Below are 16,480 nucleotides of genomic sequence, written 5' to 3' on the forward strand. Positions count from 1 at the left end.
GAGAGACCATCATACCTAGGAACACTGTACTGCCAGATCCAGTAAAGCATCCAATCATCTACCTTTGTTGCTAAAGACTTTTAGAGGTGGCAGATGGAGCTATGCTGGGAAATCTGCTGCTTTCCAGACATACTGGGGTGTGTTAGATGGGATACTAATGAAGAAATGAAGGATCTGAGGAGAACTGCAGTGTAAGGTTCTGGAGATCAAGGATTTAATCTGGAAGCTAAAACGAAGCTAGACAAGATGCTTGGTACATGTTATAAGCCAGAGCTCAAACTGGCATGAAACAGGCAGTGTTCTAATAAAGTTAATGGGAAAAATGTAAATGTATATCCATTGAGGATTTGGCCCTATACGCTCAGACTTTTTTTCCTGTAAACTTCACAACAAACACCAAAACGGGTGGATGCTTCAGAACCTATGCTTTTGCCTCATTATTTTGAATTTACTTGATAACGGAGATTTGATTTATCAGATCTATTTCTAGTAACCCACAAACGTTAATGTTTCTGTCTGAGTTTGAGTTACTTTTCCTTAAACCTTTATGAAGCGTATCTGACTTCTGTTTTCCTCAGGCTCCCTGGGTTATTGAGGGCAAGAGCCCCCCAGAAGACTGGCCATCCAAGGGAGAGCTGGAGTTTGTGAATTACTCTGTGAGGTACAGGAAGGGCCTGGATTTAGTGCTGAAGGGTCTAAACCTCCAAGTGCATGGTGGAGAAAAGGTGAGTTACCAGCTCTGTGTCTTTGCTAGACCTTTGCTCTTGGGCTTCCAGTGACAGCCATGGAGGAGAGGACAGGGTCTGCAAGCACACTTGCCCCAGTGGTGGAGACCTACTCCAGCTAGCAGTGACACCCATGCTGTTGGTGTGGCAGCATCCTCCAGGCTGGAAGCAGTAGAACCAATTGCATGGGGCTTTCTGGCCTTCCCAAGTTAAGTTGGCAACAGGCTACTGTACGTGGTGTAGGAGGCACCAGCACAAGTGACAAAAATTCAGTGACAAGAGTGTTTTTTCTGAAGCAGTGCAGATGGGAGAAGGAATTCCAGCTTTTTCCGCTCCCTGGCTTTCCCTGTGAAACTTCTGGCACGGAAGGATATGACATTCTTTGCTTGCTTAATCAGGAAATTGTCTTTGTTCTGGGACATTCATTTCTTCATGCTTCAATTGAAAGTTCTGGGGTTTGTGTGCTGGTGACAGAGCAATTAGCATGGGAAAGTCCTCCACTTACAGGCTGATACTAAAAGAGAATTATCCTTACACTAAGCAGACAGGATGACAACTGTCTTCTGGAATGAAGATACATGTGCTTGCCATAAAGTCAGAATTGCTCTCTGAAAAGCCTTTCTTTCTTGTCCTTGCACTCCTAATATGGGTATTTCAGCTCATCACCCAAAGTTACCTAGGACGGCTCTAGGCCTATGAACATATTTATATGCAATAATATCCTACAAGGATGCTGGAGAGGGACTCTTCATCAGGGACTGTAGTGATAGGAGAAGGGGTGATGGGCTCAAACTGAAACAGGGGAAGTTCAGGCTGAGGGTGGTGAGGCACTGGAATGGGTTGCCCAGAGAAGTGGTGAATGCTCCATCCCTGGCAGTGTTCAAGGCCAGGTTGGACAGAGCCTTGGGTGACATGGTTTAGTGTGAGGTGTCCCTGCCCTTGGTAGAGGATTGGAACTGGATGATCTTAAGGTCCTTCCCAACCCAAACCAGTCTGGGATTCTATGAATACCATTCAAATTATGGGAATGGCAATATCCAGATTGCAATGTATGACATGGGGTTTTGTAGGGAAGGGTGGTTACATTCTGTCATGGATTCAGGTATTGTGTCAAGTATCTTAGAGGCACCTTGGGAGGTTGTTTCAGGATCTTTTGTTGGGTTTTGTTCTCATTTTAACTATCATCTGCTTTGTTGTCAAACCCGCAATTTGATGTAGATTGGGATTGTTGGCAGAACCGGAGCAGGGAAGTCCTCCATGACGCTCTGTCTCTTCAGGATCCTGGAAGCTGCAAAAGGGGAAATTAAGATTGATGGTGTGAAAATTGCAGAGATTGGCCTCCATGACCTTCGATCGAGGCTAACCATTATTCCTCAGGTACTGCTTCTGTGTATCACAGTAAGGGAAGGATCTCTCACTGCGCAGCAAGCCGTAAATAATGGTTTATCCACAGAGGAAAATTCTTTGTTACACTCAGAAAATTGTTTCAGAAAAACACTATTTATAGTTTAAGTGATGCTGTCCTGGCCACCTTCTAAGCTGATGCTGGGTGATAAAGCAAGGTTTAGGGTAAAGCATCTTTACAGTTGGATTTTGAGTTTGAAGTAATGTAGTTTCAGAGTGGATGGGATTGGCAGGTGGCCTACCTGCAGTGCAATGGAGACTTCAAAGCAGTAGCTGATGGTATCTGTACTTACACAGCTGAAGCACTTATCTAATGAACGTTGGGTTTATATCCAGGATCCTGTTCTCTTTTCTGGAACCCTGAGGATGAACCTGGACCCATTTAATAAGTATTCAGATGAAGAAATATGGAAAGCTCTTGAACTGTCTCATTTGAAGAGGTTTGTCAGCAGTCAGCCATCCATGCTGGACTACGAATGCTCAGAAGGTGGAGAAAATCTTAGGTAAGGAATGCTTTGACTAGAAACATACACTGAGCATTCACTGAGCTGTAACAGCGAGTAACACCTGAGCACAGGTTTACACTGTGTCTGAAATGATTATCCACATACCTCTGTTTCAAGAAAACCACCAAGGCTCAAACATTTGCCTGCTGTTCTGCCTCTGGCACCAATGATCTGATTCTTCTTTGCTGCTGGGAAGGGTTTCTCCCAAACCAAAATCCTGTCTTACCAGTAAAGAAAGAAATCTCAGGGGGACATGGTATTAGATTTGGTAGGAAGGGCAATACCATGGCAACATATATAACTGCTGTGCTGGATAAGAGTCCTCTGCCTAAACTGACACCTTAGCAATGTTTATTTGCCATTATTATTTGGAAGACCCATGAAGACATGAATGAGAATGATGTCATGCTTTGATACGCTGCGTTGGCTTCTAAGGCTGTGCCATGACCACATTCTGTATGGGATGAATGTTTTTGTGATGCAGAAAGGACTGACAACCTCAGAACGTTTTTATTCTTCCTTTTTTCTTCTCTTTTTATAAGCTTGCACATGCTCGGTGTTGTTACCACTGTGTGTGCTTTTGAAAACTCAGGCTGAAGCACTGTAATCATTCTGTAATCATTAGTTGTCAAGCTGACTGAAAGGGGCATTTGCTGGCTCTGTCAGTACTGGCAGTAAGTGAACACATACACTAAATTGGCTGAGTAATGCTGATGGATGTTGGCTCTAGGGCTGACAGACCAGGCTGTTTGCTAAATACAATTGGGTTTTGTTCCCTAACTTTACCTGGTGAGTAATCTGTTCTAGCACAAGTGATTGTAAGCAGCAGAGAGCCAAGGGCAATGGGGCCTCTTTGTGAAACCCTATCTCTGCTTGCAGCGTTGGCCAAAGACAACTCGTCTGCCTGGCACGAGCGCTGCTCCGCAAGACAAGGATCTTGATCCTAGACGAAGCGACAGCAGCCATCGATCTCGAGACGGATGATCTGATCCAGATGACAATTCGGACCCAGTTCGAAGACTGCACGGTGCTGACAATAGCGCACAGGCTGAACACGATTATGGATTACACAAGGTAAGAATCTCTTCATGATGAGGCTCACCCATTCACTGGGTACCTGAAGCATCACTTGAAAGGGTGCAGTTTGTCCCTAGATAGTCAGACTGATTATCTTGTCAGGTGGTATGTAAGCAGTGATGTTTTAGCCATATAATCCTAGAATATCCAGACCTATGCCTCTGTTGGTGTAATAAAGTTCTACATTCACTAACCACAGCTGCACAAGGCATACTTCCCAGCTACATTAATAGCACTGTCAGCAAGCTTATGGATCCTTTTTGCACTAGCAGCTGCTATAATTTTTTTACTCTCATCATATTAATTACTTTTAAATATATTTATATATATAAAAAATATATATCAATTTATATATATATAAAAATAATAAATTAATTTATTATATATATATATATAAAAAAATAATAAAAATTGATATATATATATATATATACACTTTACGAGCTTTTATCTCCTTGGCTTTCTGGTACCCTGTTTTTGATTCCAGAACTGCCAGTATGGTACTTCCCCCCTTTTATTGGCCCTGGGAGATAGTGCCTTTTTAAATCAAAGAGCAGCTCAGGTAGAACATTTATCATCCATTGTGTTTCAATGTGTGAAAAGAATTGAGCAAAACAAAGCCAAGGCAATGATCAGAGCAGTTTGCTTTGTGATAAAAAGGGATATATCTCATTTCTTGCAAGGAATTCTCTGACATATCTTTCCCCCATCACCATCTTTTGTTTGGCACAGGGTTCTTGTTCTAGACAACGGAACAGTAGCTGAGTTCGATACACCTGCAAACCTTATAGCATCAAAGGGTATTTTCTACAGTATGGCCAAAGATGCTGGACTGGCATGAAAAGAAGACCCTTTGGGATTTTGGTTTGTTATACTTGTTTACTTCTTTCTAATATTACTGACTTGGCACAAAAATGACTTGTGAATGTACTGTAATTTACCAACAGCTTTTGTAGTAGGCTGAACTTGTGATATGTGAACAAAATATTTTACAATTATAAGGACCAGAAAGTGAATTTTATATTTTTTAATATTTTCTATATACATAAAGTTATTTTATTATATGCTTTTTCTTTCCCAAAGAATGCCAAACGTTCTACCAAGCAAATGTATGTGTCACAGGGCAATATGTGCTGTATTTGGGTTTATAATTAGTAAATTATATTAACGGTACCAAAAATTACACCTGTTCTTTGTGTTTTCTGCATAAGGATTCATTGGTTCTGAAGTGGAAACAAGCCCTCTTGAGCAATGGCTCAGCTGAAAAACAGTGAAATAATGTTTAATCTCTGTGTGGCTCCAACCTGTTCCTTTCAGTCTTTCCCCCCCCCAGGACAAGGGGGTTGTATGCAGCAGCTTCAAGGCTGTGAGCTATTCCAGGACCTTTGGTATCCCTGCCCAGGGCAACTTCAGTATCACAGAATTCCTCTTCAGCCTAAGAATTACAAGTAACATGTATTTAAAACTAAACCACATAAGCCTGCAGGGACATGATTGGCACAGAAGTATTATAATTTTGCTGTATCTCTCTGGCACATGGAGTCATTATGAGTAAGACTCCACTTAAGCAGAGCAGATGTGTATATCATTGCTCTCATTCAACACTTAATCACCTGAAATAATGTGTGATTTGTTTTGCAGAATTAAATATCTACGTTATTATTGATAAGGAAGCCTCCTCAGATAAAAGGAGTCCTGTGTTTAAACAACAGCTGCTGCTAGAATCGGGTAGAATGTCTTTTGCTTTAGTTCCTCACTCCCTACACCAAGCACTCTAGAAACCTACCCAGGAAGAAAAAGTTCCACTGTTTTCCCATAAGTAAAGTTCAGAAAGACTTTGAGAAGGCAAAAATAATCATTTATTAATTCTTACAAATGAGACTTCTTAAATAGAAACAAGAATCTACAGCCAAGCATTCATTTGCCATTCACAGTTCATATAGCAGAGCACAAAGTAATGAATTATTTATCATACACAGTAATGTAATGATTATACACTGATCAGATTGTTAGCAGTGTTAATAGTATGTTCTGTGTATAAACTGCACAAGGTATAAAAATATTCCTTGGAATGCATAGATAGCAATTGGCATCTGCAGGATAATCAGTGTAACAAGGAAGCTGAGTTTCCTTATAGTAGGTCTGACCAGTTAATCCTGGTACTTCCATGGGTTTAGGTGGCATTCACAGCAGATGCCTAAGCCGCATCTGTTTTGTGCCAGGGAGAATGCAACAGTGTGATACAAGGAGCAATGATTTTATTATTCCAGCAGTAAGTATACCACCAGCAATTTGTTATAAACCCCAGCTATTGCAATGACTCAGAGCACACTTGACCTCCAGCAGTTTTCAGAAGAGGCTATTTTGCTGTGACAAAACGTTCTACTATTACCCTTAGGAGACTGAGCTTCGGTCTAGCTAACTGGTACACAGGAGTGTTTGCACCGATCTGTGCTTCCAGGTGAACACTGGCCATCCGACTACAGGGCATGCTGGGAGAGAGCTCCCTCTTGTGTGCTCGTCTGCTGCTGAAGCTGCTTCCCTTTGCACAAAGTACTAGTCACTGGATGGGAAAGAGAGAGCACGGGTGAATTTGGTTCCTCTTGTGTTAGCTGTAATACAGGTGCCTGCTCTGAATGCAGGGGAAGAACCAACTTCTCTACCTGCCACAGCCTCCAAGAAAGGGGACAAGGCTGTGGGGGATACCTAACTCCAGTCACCTGGAGCCCCAAATGCAGTTCTCACCTCAGTGTTTCCTCCCTGCTCAGCATCCTACTTCTATGAATCCCATTTATAGGGCCACATACATTGTACTTGGGCTGTAAATTCTTGGACAAGGCAATCATAACATCCTTTGGTTGCTGTAGTTTCCAAAAAAACTGGTGGTGAGGGAGGGGAAAGATGAAGACACAGGGGGAAGTTCAGTCTAGTTTGGTATGTTCTGTTTGCCTCTTACATACATCTTATACTTTAGGTTTAGGTAGTACATACTTTTACAGTTAGGCTACTAGAACAGAACTCTTCCTCAAATGCAAATGACTGAGTAAATACTAAAACCCTAAAAAATATGATAAAATCCAGCTCTTAAATACTTTTCAATTTATTTATTACAGAATTTCACAGCAAAGTAAACTAATTCTGCATTTTAAGTACCAGGAACAGGAAAAGTAATTTTTTTTCAGTAAACAACATAGGTAAACACAAGTCATTGGTGGGAAAATAAAGTACATTGCATAGGAACACCAAGATTTAGTATCAGCCCAGAAAACCCTGGACATACATAGTTTCTTTTTACACAGGCAACTTTAAACGTTCAAGATGTGACCTTTCTCAGGAATGTAGAGGTAAAAGGAAAATACAATTTTTGTGCTTTCAAAAGGAGAAAATAAAGCAGCGTCGGAGAAATGCAATGTCAATACAGTAAGAAAAACAGTCTTTTAAATTGCACATGTCAGTACTATTTACCGACAGTAAAAGGGATTTTGGTTGAGAGCATATTTATGATTTGGATAAATGCTATCACCTTTTATTTTCAACCTGAGAAATAGGGAACAGTGTAAACAGGGATTAAGAAATCACTTCTAAGTGATTACTTGTAAGGTAATAAGTCACTTGATAGTATTTAAAGTGGACATAATTTTGTGCTTCTTCCACAGATTCAAACCCTTCTGTTTTTATCCTTCTAAGATATGAATTAAAATGCATAATCCAAACAGTGAATGTTAATGGTAATGGACTCAGTACAAATATTAAATGGGTTTCATGGCAGGTTCTTTAGCTTGAGTACCTCTGCTATTTTATAGCAAACAAATTATTAGAACAGCTTAAGGTAAGCCTTTCCCTGAGAGCTGCTAACTCTGCAGTATTTCAAGATTATCTTTTAGTAAGGAAAAGTGATGCATTAACAGATAGTTCTACCAATACTTCCTTTGCATTAAGCTACTTTTACATCAGACTCATTACTCTTGGATTAACTAGAGGCTGTAACTGTGCATAACAACTTTAGTTTATTCCATGGTTAACAAAATAGATTTTTTTACATGATTAGCCCTTATAGATACTGTATTTCAAACCTAATTTTAAAATGAGAGCTACAAATCTTCTGGTTTATTCTTTAAACAATTAATATGTAAGTTCTGATGCCTTCTTGTTATAACCACTCCGTTCAGAAAGTGTTGGGACTCTGAAAAGTAAGTTTTTGTCGCTTACTGTTAGAACAAGCTCCAGTTCTTGGAAATCCTGTAGCCTTGCCACATCTTTGTCCTTTAAATAGATAAAGTAAGTTGTTAGGTGATAAACTGTTCAGTTTTGCAGAGGTACGTTAAAATAACAGGCTCATGCTAACACAGGGTATGTATGACAATTTACAGTAAGCTAGAAAGCAGACATCCTGTTGCATCTTATATTTATCTGGAATCCCATTCACTTACTCACTTCAGCCTATTTTTAGAAGGAATGCAACACTGATGAGTGCAAGTGATTAGTGGAATTATGCCTGTACAGATCCTCTGCATCCACCTCCAACTTCCTCTTTTCCCCGTCCCACCTTGGTAATTCTTAGAAGCTCATGAATTGATCCTTGCATCTACCCGAGAAGGTCCTGCATGCAGCTTCCTCTACAGCAGCCCACCAGCATGGTGGTAGAGCAGCTTGGCAAGGGTCTCCAATGGAAGAGCAAGGGAAGACACCCTCCCACAGCACAGGCTTGAGCTCTGATCCCCGTTGCAGCAGAACCCTGCTGCTAAACAGCATTAAATAGAATTAGTTCTGTATCACCTCAAGGAACAATAAGTGTCCTGCAGTCCAGAGAGCCCGAGTAATTAGAGCTGGAAGTAAAACCAATCCTTTCAACACAACTGAAGTTGGCAAGTGACAGAATTGCTTATTGTCTGTCTTATTTTCCTTTCACTTCTTGACTAACAAAGAATAAGTCATCATGTACTCAGTGAGGATGCAGTACAGTGAAGTCTATTAGTCTAGGACTAATCAGATTAGCGCCATGACTGACGCCAACAATGCTCTAGAGGGATTTGACAGCAATAGAAAGGTCAACAGTGAATCAGTACAACAGGTCAGCAGGTCCGTGTCCTGTTTGCTGCACAGGTGACTGTCACTGGAGTAAAGACAGTTACATTGAGAGACCTGCACTCAATCATTCTGAAACACCTTTCTGGTTCTTGAAAAGACTGCACACAGTCCTCACTAACCCAGCAAAACTCAGTCAGGACTTGCAGGCCTTTCAAATGCTGATGGCAGCTCACAGTGGTGTGGTGTTGTACAGAAGTTAAGAACATAATTGAGAAATCAGGTACGAACTGGGCTCAACACCAAACGTCTGTGAAAGAAAATGATCAAGAAACTTGAGAACTTTTTTTACTAAAAGCCTCAAATTAAACAACTGCTGAGTGCTGATAGCTGAAAGAAGGCTTTTCTTTTGGGTTTGTTTTTTTTTGTTGTTTTGGGGTTTTTTTTCTGCATGAGCCTGTGCAGGTGACCAACACATCCCTCTTAATGCTAACCTAAAAATCTTTTTTGTAAGTTACTGCACTTCAAAGGTAGAGTTCTTACCTTTCTTAAAATTGTATTTGGTAATTTTCTGATCTTCTGTACATGCTCAGGGTTAACGCCCAGCTCACAGCAACTCACTCGGAGCAGTTCCTTATAGGTCAGCTCTTGTCTGTCCAGTTCAATTTCAATGAAGTCATTTTCTCTGAGATTAGGGTTTTGTATTCTAACTTTAAGCACCAGTTCTATTAGAAATAAAAAGCTAAATTAATAGGCAAATATATAAAGGAATTGGGAAGATATCTCTATGGTAACTTCCAAATATTTCTATGATCTATTAACCTTGTTTGTATAATTTCTAACATTACAAGAGTCCTCAGAAAGCAAACAACTGGACTTGGGTGACCATGGTTTTCATTAGCTTGACTTTCATCAACCTATATGAGAAAATCATTGCAAATTTAATACAGTGTGTGTGAATGCAAGTATGAACCTTTGAATGGACACATACCCTACTGGATTTAAGCTAACTTAAAAGCAGATTACACTGGTTATAAAATTCCTGAGTAATCCAAGGTCACTCCTATCAGGTTTTGATCCTTTTGGTCATCAGTTAACTTCTCATTGCTAATTCATGGCATCAGAACACCTTTTATTTCAAGAATGAACTTTTGAACTGAAGCTGAAATTGAGCTTTCCCTCTTTGGGCAGGCAAAATTCACCTGCAGAAATGGCAGATCAGGTAATTGTGCACCTCCAGGCTCAGGTCTGCAGACTGAGCCATGGCACGTTCTCTCCTGAGCTCACTGGCTGTGTAGTCACATTCCTTATTTGCAGCTTGGAGTATGCTATTTAAGGAATTAATTACACTGGTGTCTACATGCTTTTAGAGCATGAGACAAACAACAAATGTTTTCACCAATATTTTAATAACAGTTCCAGCAGAAACAGGATATCTGCCTCTTTAATTCCCTTCAAATGCTTCCTGAATGCCTAAGCGTGGGAACCTGAAAATCTCTGGAAATGCTATGAATACGTATAACCTGGAGTTGTCTATTTTCATTGTCCAATGTGACATAATTCCTAAGACAAAGCAAGAAGAGATTTTTACTGTTACCTTGCATATTAAGTGGGAAAGCTCCAGTGAAGAAAACAGGCTGAAACGCTGGCACAGGCCCCATACAGGAGCCATTCTCCTGCTGAGGCACAGATTGATTTGATCCAACCGGCGAAGGGGCAGTTCTGCTCCAAGACACAGATCCCTGGTACATTGGACCTCTCTGAAGGACAGGTTTTGTGTGCGGAGGTACAGTACACCTGCGGGGCAGTGATGGTGTGCCTGCAGTATCAGCCACCTCGGGAGCAGCATTCCCATGGTGTAGCGGTGCATGCACGTAAGTCTCCACATCAGGTAAGGAAGCAGAGTCAGTATCTCGTGGTTCTAAGTGTGAGATACTCCCATTCATGGAGGGATCTGGAATACTGTTACTCATGGTGTTATAAACGTAAGGGAAAGGTGGGTTAGCCAGGTAATTAGGGATGATTGGCAGATCTGACTCTTTCTTTAAGTCTGGCAGTTCATCCTCTTCCACTGTAAAACAAACAAACCAACATTCTCCAAGATTTATTTGAGGGGAAAAGAGAAGTATTGGTACTGCATTGGGGGTGGTTGTTTTCTCTTATGGGGAGGGACTGGTATGTCCACAAGTTACAAGACGAGTCAAGAAGCACTAAGCCTTTTTTTCCTACAGTAGCAGAACCCTGCTCAGGTGTTGTGATACAGTAAACACAAAAGCAGAGCCTGATTCTAGTAATTCCAGGGGTGCTATTTCCTTCTAAACACTGCAATACTTCTGTTTTGGTTTGATTTGTTTTAATCCATAGCCAGCATGTTGTAACATGGTCTCTGGTGGTATAATGCTATCATCTTCATAATGTATAAGGCAATGAAAACCAAAGGGTAATATTGTTCGATATTAAGGCAGGGGATAAAGGGAAAAGAACACATAGTACTGGGAGAGCTGAAACATTACCAATTCAACAGCTGGGAGACAATAATGAAAACAAAAGCAGACAAGGGTGTTAATCGACCACATTTCAATTTACTTATCACCTCTAGCAGCAAAGCCTCCTCCACTCCAGCAGTTACAAACCATGGTAAAAATACTCTACCAATGTCCTTTAATGAGCTGTTTATCTGGGCTGCTCATTTTCCATTTATTCAACACAGTGTCTAAGCTCCAGAAAACATTGGGAAAATGAGGTGTTGATCTGGAACCCCAAAGAAGGACATGGAGCTGTTAAACCAAGTCCAGAAGAAGCCATGGAGGTGCTGCGAGGGTTGGAGCAGCTCTGCTCTGGAGCCAGGCTGAGACAGCTGGGCTGGTTCAGCATGAAGAGAAGGCTCCTGGGAGACCTTAGAGCAGCTCCCAGTGCCTAAAGAGGGGCTACAAGAAAGCTGGAGAGAGGCTTTTTACAGGGACATGTAGGGACAAGGTGAAGGGGAATGGCTTTAAACTGCTAGAAGGGAGATAGATTAGACATTAGGAAGTTCTCCCCTGTGAGGGAGGTGAGGCGCTGGCACAGGGTGCCCAGAGAAGCTGTGGCTGCTCCATCCCTGGCAGTGTTCAAAGCCAGGTTGGATGAGGCTTGGAGCAAGCTGCTCCAAGTGGAAGGTGTCCCTGCCCATGGCAGGTGGTTGGGACTGGATGAACTTTAAGGTCCCTTTTAACCCAAACCATTCTATGATTCTACAATATAAGGGTTTCATACAAATTTGACAGATTTTTCTCCTGTTGCTCTTTTGAAAATAGGAAGCTGCATTTAGTTGCCACTGGTTTAATCATGCTATTGTTCAAAATACAGCTTTTCTAATTGTTCAGTGTTTAGAGCAAAAGTTTGGCTGGCTGAATATGGAATTTGTTGGTAATCTTGTTCTTAAACTTTGATTTCTTACCAACTAAACACTCTAGAAATCAAGTCACAGTTATTACTAAGATCCAAACACAGTATCACCACATGCAAAATAAAGATTGGAACATACATGCATTAAACAGCCTTTTGCTACAGTCTTGTATTGGTTTACCTCCCAGCATCTTCCTTATCTCTCTCTTTGATGTTAACTGGGCTGGCCTTTCTCCTTTCTTTGTGAGGATCTCCTTGTCAGCACCAGCGTGCAGCAGGTAAGCCACCACGGGAGCATGGTTCCGTTTACATGCCCAGTGCAAACAAGTCCTGCACATGGAAAATGTTAACACTGTTTAAATCCTGAATTATGGCAGATTAACTTCCACCCGTTCTTGCTGCCTAGGAGAACAACAAGATCCAGTGCATGTCTAACAGAGGCTTCAACTGCAATCTTCCTTGGAAATTTAGACTGGTTTTGGAGCCTGCAGTGACACCTGCTGATGTAGTTTCTCTTTGCTCTAATGCTAGATACCAAGTTACCGCAGCTGTATTGTTAAAGTTCAAGATCTTTTCAATTTGTCATTTATTAAGGTTCTAATATATAACTATAAAAAGAAAGTTTGTGTATGCTATTTTAATCTCAGACAGAATAAGTTGTGCTTCAAATACTTGTGAGTGTGTGTTTATGTGAGCCTTCCCTAGGATGCTATTTTTACTCTTTAATTAATGCTGTCAGCACAATGACTTGCACTTTTTGGAAAGTAAATGCTGTTCAGAATACAGTAAGCAGAGTTTCTAAGCACAGCTCTTTGCCCAGTCGCTACTCACTGCACCAGCAACTCTGAAGCTTTGATCTGCACACAACCAGTTTTCAGCAATCTGTTAATGATGCACAGAACAAACCACTTGTCTGGTTTCTCAAATCGCTGTTTGCAGCTGCTGACCTAGAGAGTAAAGAAACATCCTAAAACCTACTGAGCTTATTTAGGTACTTACACACTGTAACTCATTATATGGTCTTAACCATTCTTCCCTAACCCAGGTCCTAGTGATGTTTGATCTTTCCCTAGCTTTTACATTTTAATTCTCTAGCTCCAGCCCCGGGAAACTCCAGAAAAATGAACACACTGAACCCTTCTCCAAGTTAATTTATTTATTAAGAATTAAATAAAGCAGAGATAAATAATAAACTTATAAGGGGAAAAAAGTTTCCATTGGAAGTCCAGCTCCAAAAGGCTTTTTTCCACTTCAGTTTTTGGTTGGTTGGTTGATTTGAGTTGTTAAGAAAAGAGCCTGCAAAGTTGTATCTTGACCAGTAACTCTCAACTTTGTATAGAAAATTTGGCTCTTTTGAGTTTTCTTGTGTGCAAATATGCAAGGAAAAAAAGAGAATCTGATCTTTGGAGGCATACAAATCAGGTAAACCCAAAAGGAGATAAGGTAACCTGCAAAACCTTGTTCATTTTTGTATATTCTGACTTAAGTAAACCTCAGTTCTACCATTTCTTCTTATTAAATGGATGCATCTTGATGGTGGAAAGTATACCTGAATTAAAGGTCACCAGTCACTGCAGCAAGAGGTTACGTAGAATTACATCTAACTGAAGAAACAGGAATACAAGTGTATGTAAACATATTGTTTTTCTTCATAGGCTATCCTAGGAAGGATGTTTACACGATCTGTGTTTCCAAGATGATACTGCCCGCAATACCATAAAGTCCTGTGTTCTCCCACCAAAGCTGGGCTGTCCATTTCAGCTAGAAAGTGCCGTTTCACAGTGGGATAAAGGAATTTTGTCAGCAGAAAGTATTCCTGATGTTTTAACACCAGAGATCCCACCTAATCTGAGACAAGCTCCATGAAACTCAGACCAGGTTTATTTAGTTTCCCTGTGCAGTGTTTGCTGGACTTTTCACACATTTCTCCTTGTGAAATGAGCGTGAACAGCCCATGTGAACTCAGAATTAGCACGCTGCCTAGTCATAAGCTGTTCTGGACCAAAGTGGAGGGAAAAGGCACAGACAGCATTGTCATGTTTGATTTGAGGGCAAAATTTACTGGTTTGCTTTGGTGAGAAGGAATGTGCAGGAGCATTGGCCTGATCTTGGGATCCATCCTGACCATTCCACGTGGTTTCACACAGAGGTAACATCTACCCACGGGCCTGACATGCATCGAAATGTAAGTACTCAGCACTTCTCAGCATCTGACATACTAAAGAGTCTCCCTGAAGAAATGTTAATTCTACAAGCAAACTTAAATCAGAGTGAAGATCCATTCATTGCCATAGTTACAAATGACCAGCTCATTTTAAAAACAATAGTATTTTATGACAGATTCCTTTCATCAATTTCAGTTTCAGATACAACCTCATTTTGATGATGACCGGTACCTGTTTATCTTGCACACTAAGATGATTGTGAATCTTATGAATCAGTAAGTTTTTACAAGTTCGAATCTTAATAACCACAAGCTGAACCTCAAGTTGCAAGTGTCCCACGCTTCTCAAAACTGCTGATCAAGCTTTCACCTAATTTTAGCCTTCCTACTTCAGTTACAACCTCAAGCCCAACACAGTACAGCAGCTACAGCTGAGTTGAACTTAGGGGAAACAGGCTGCTGAAATGCCTGAGCATTCCCTGTAAATCCTACTTCAAATAACATTGTGTGTGTGTGTGTTTTCATTGATAGAGTCCCACTTGTACAAGTGCCTATTACAGAAAAGTCCTGGGTATATTGTCTGAATGAAACGTCAAAAGTGAAGCATTTATATATAAAACACTGAAACATCCTACAATTGCCCTACTTTAAAAGTCATTCCCAAACCTGATTTAGGAGTTTATAAAGGTATTTCTGGTTAGATGTGAACACGGTTGAGATTTGGCTGCCTGTGCCCTTCCAAAGAGATAAAATCAATATAAAGTAACCACGCGGAACACGGGAACAGCGGACACCCAGGAGCCGGGAAGGGGACGGGTGACAGCGGTTCCATGTTCACGCCAAGGGGTGAACGCAGGGCAGCGCAGCACTGGGAGGCCTGGGGCGTTCTTACCAGCCGTTGACTTCGTTCTGCGCGTTGAGGCTGACCCCCAGCTCCACCAGCCGCTGCACCTCGGCCGCGTCCCCCAGCGCCGCCGCCTCCCGCAGCCGCTCCTGCCGCTCCCGCTCGGCGCACGGAGCCGCCATCTCGCCGCCGCCGGCCGCCACCTCCAGGCCGGGATGAGCTCTCATGTCCGGCACCCAACCGGGCACCGGCGGAGAGCAGCGCCCGGCGCCACTCCGCGGCGGTCCCCGCTGGGGGACCCTGTTACCGGTGACACCCGCGGCCCGGCCATCGCGTTCCGGGTCACAGTCGGGCCGGCGGCCAGGGGCACGGGAGCGTGTATTTAATGGTTGAAGTTTATGATCTTAAAGGGCTTTTCCAACCTAGTTGATTCTATGATTCGCTACGCGTGTAATTGCTTAAGTAATGTCCCCTGCACTGTTACTCGTTCTTGCGGGTGCTAGATTCACGCTGTTGTTCTGTCCACGGAGTTCTCGTCATCTTTGTGCGCTATCAGCACGATTGATTAATTCCTAAAATTAAACAGATCAACATCCACCTGAAAATTAACTGGAAAGACTGCAGTTAATTCCAGTTTGCATTGTTTGTTCTGAAAAGCTGGGTTTGATCATTGTGGGCTTGTCCTAAATCAAGATACGGGAACAGCCGAGGAAAAATTCACAACTATAGAGTCAAAATCATAGAATCATGGAATGGTTTGGATTGAAGGGACCTTAAATCTCATCCAGTTCCAATCCCCTGCCATGGGCAGGGACCCCTTCCACTGGAGCAGCTTGCTCCAAGCCCCTGTGTCCAACCTGGCCTTGAACACTGCCAGGGATGGGGCAGCCACAGCTCCTCTGGGCACCCTGTGCCAGCGCCTCAGCACCCTCACAGGGAAGAGCTTCTGCCTAAGAGCTCATCTCAGTCTCCCCTCTCTGTCAGGGTAAAATCATTCCTGCTTGTTCTGTCACTATATGTCCTCCTAATCCATTTAAGCCTTGGTCCCCACCATGGCGCAGGAGGTCTGGGATAACCTCCAGCTGCTGCCCAGCAGCCCCTTGTCCACTGCCTCCAGCCACAAGCACCTCTGCAAACCTCCACCGCAGCACCGTGTGCCCGGGCCGCGCCCCAGCGCCCTGCCACCACCGAGGCAGCACCCTGGTGTCCAGCACACCCGTCACACACCACTGCTGTTTGTCTGCGGCTTTATTTCCCTCCTCGCATGTCAGGCCCTTCAGCGACCACGCACACGAGGCCACCCGGAGGCCGAGCCGCGTGGAGGGGACCGGCTCTATCGCCGTTTTAACCG

The 16,480-nt window shown here is 42.4% G+C and overlaps 2 protein-coding genes across 9 annotated transcripts in view; one reads left to right on the forward strand and one right to left on the reverse strand.

The window, feature by feature from the left end:
• ABCC3 (ATP binding cassette subfamily C member 3) overlaps positions 1 to 4,553 on the forward strand; it is a gene marked incomplete at its 3' end in the record, with an annotated part of 49,870 nt that extends 45,317 nt beyond the window's left edge. The window contains exons 27-31 of the mRNA XM_080629676.1: positions 579 to 725; positions 1,944 to 2,102; positions 2,466 to 2,632; positions 3,515 to 3,709; positions 4,445 to 4,553. Of these exons, the coding sequence (XP_080485802.1) occupies positions 579 to 725; positions 1,944 to 2,102; positions 2,466 to 2,632; positions 3,515 to 3,709; positions 4,445 to 4,553 (777 nt within the window). The remainder of the gene's footprint in view (positions 1 to 578; positions 726 to 1,943; positions 2,103 to 2,465; positions 2,633 to 3,514; positions 3,710 to 4,444) is intronic.
• A 1,017-nt stretch (positions 4,554 to 5,570) lies between these two features.
• On the reverse strand, positions 5,571 to 15,770 carry LOC308227128 (ankyrin repeat domain-containing protein 40-like). 8 transcript variants are annotated; one of them, XM_080629450.1, is made up of 7 exons: positions 15,178 to 15,770; positions 12,261 to 12,451; positions 10,335 to 10,808; positions 9,281 to 9,462; positions 8,302 to 8,453; positions 7,922 to 7,975; positions 5,571 to 6,275 (listed from the first exon to the last, which is right to left on the reverse strand). In XM_080629450.1, the coding sequence occupies exons 1-6, from the start codon at positions 15,354 to 15,356 to the stop codon at positions 7,924 to 7,926; spliced, it is 1,230 nt and encodes a 409-aa protein (XP_080485576.1). In that variant the 5' UTR covers positions 15,357 to 15,770; the 3' UTR covers positions 5,571 to 6,275; positions 7,922 to 7,923. The 8 variants fall into 8 exon arrangements, with proteins under 8 accessions (XP_080485576.1, XP_080485578.1, XP_080485582.1 ...); XM_080629452.1 differs by having other exon boundaries at positions 5,571 to 7,975; positions 12,303 to 12,451; XM_080629456.1 differs by lacking the exon at positions 8,302 to 8,453.
• Between the last annotated feature and the right edge of the window lie 710 nt (positions 15,771 to 16,480).

The sequence above is a fragment of the Psittacula echo genome (genome assembly GCF_963264785.1).
Source record: "Psittacula echo genome assembly, chromosome: 14".
Taxonomy (NCBI): Eukaryota; Metazoa; Chordata; class Aves; order Psittaciformes; family Psittacidae; genus Psittacula; species Psittacula echo.

Bases quoted from the DNA above. Each gene is read 5' to 3' on its own strand.
- LOC308227128 (XM_080629450.1), bottom strand. From the start codon at position 15,356: ATGAGAGCTCATCCCGGCCTGGAGGTGGCGGCCGGCGGCGGCGAGATG. The intron at 10,809-12,260 runs GTATGTTCCAAT...TTTGTTTTACAG, and splicing joins CAAAAGGCTGTTTAATGCAT to TGGAAGAGGATGAACTGCCA. The intron at 7,976-8,301 runs GTAGATGCAAGG...ATCTATTTAAAG, and splicing joins TGCATGCAGGACCTTCTCGG to GACAAAGATGTGGCAAGGCT.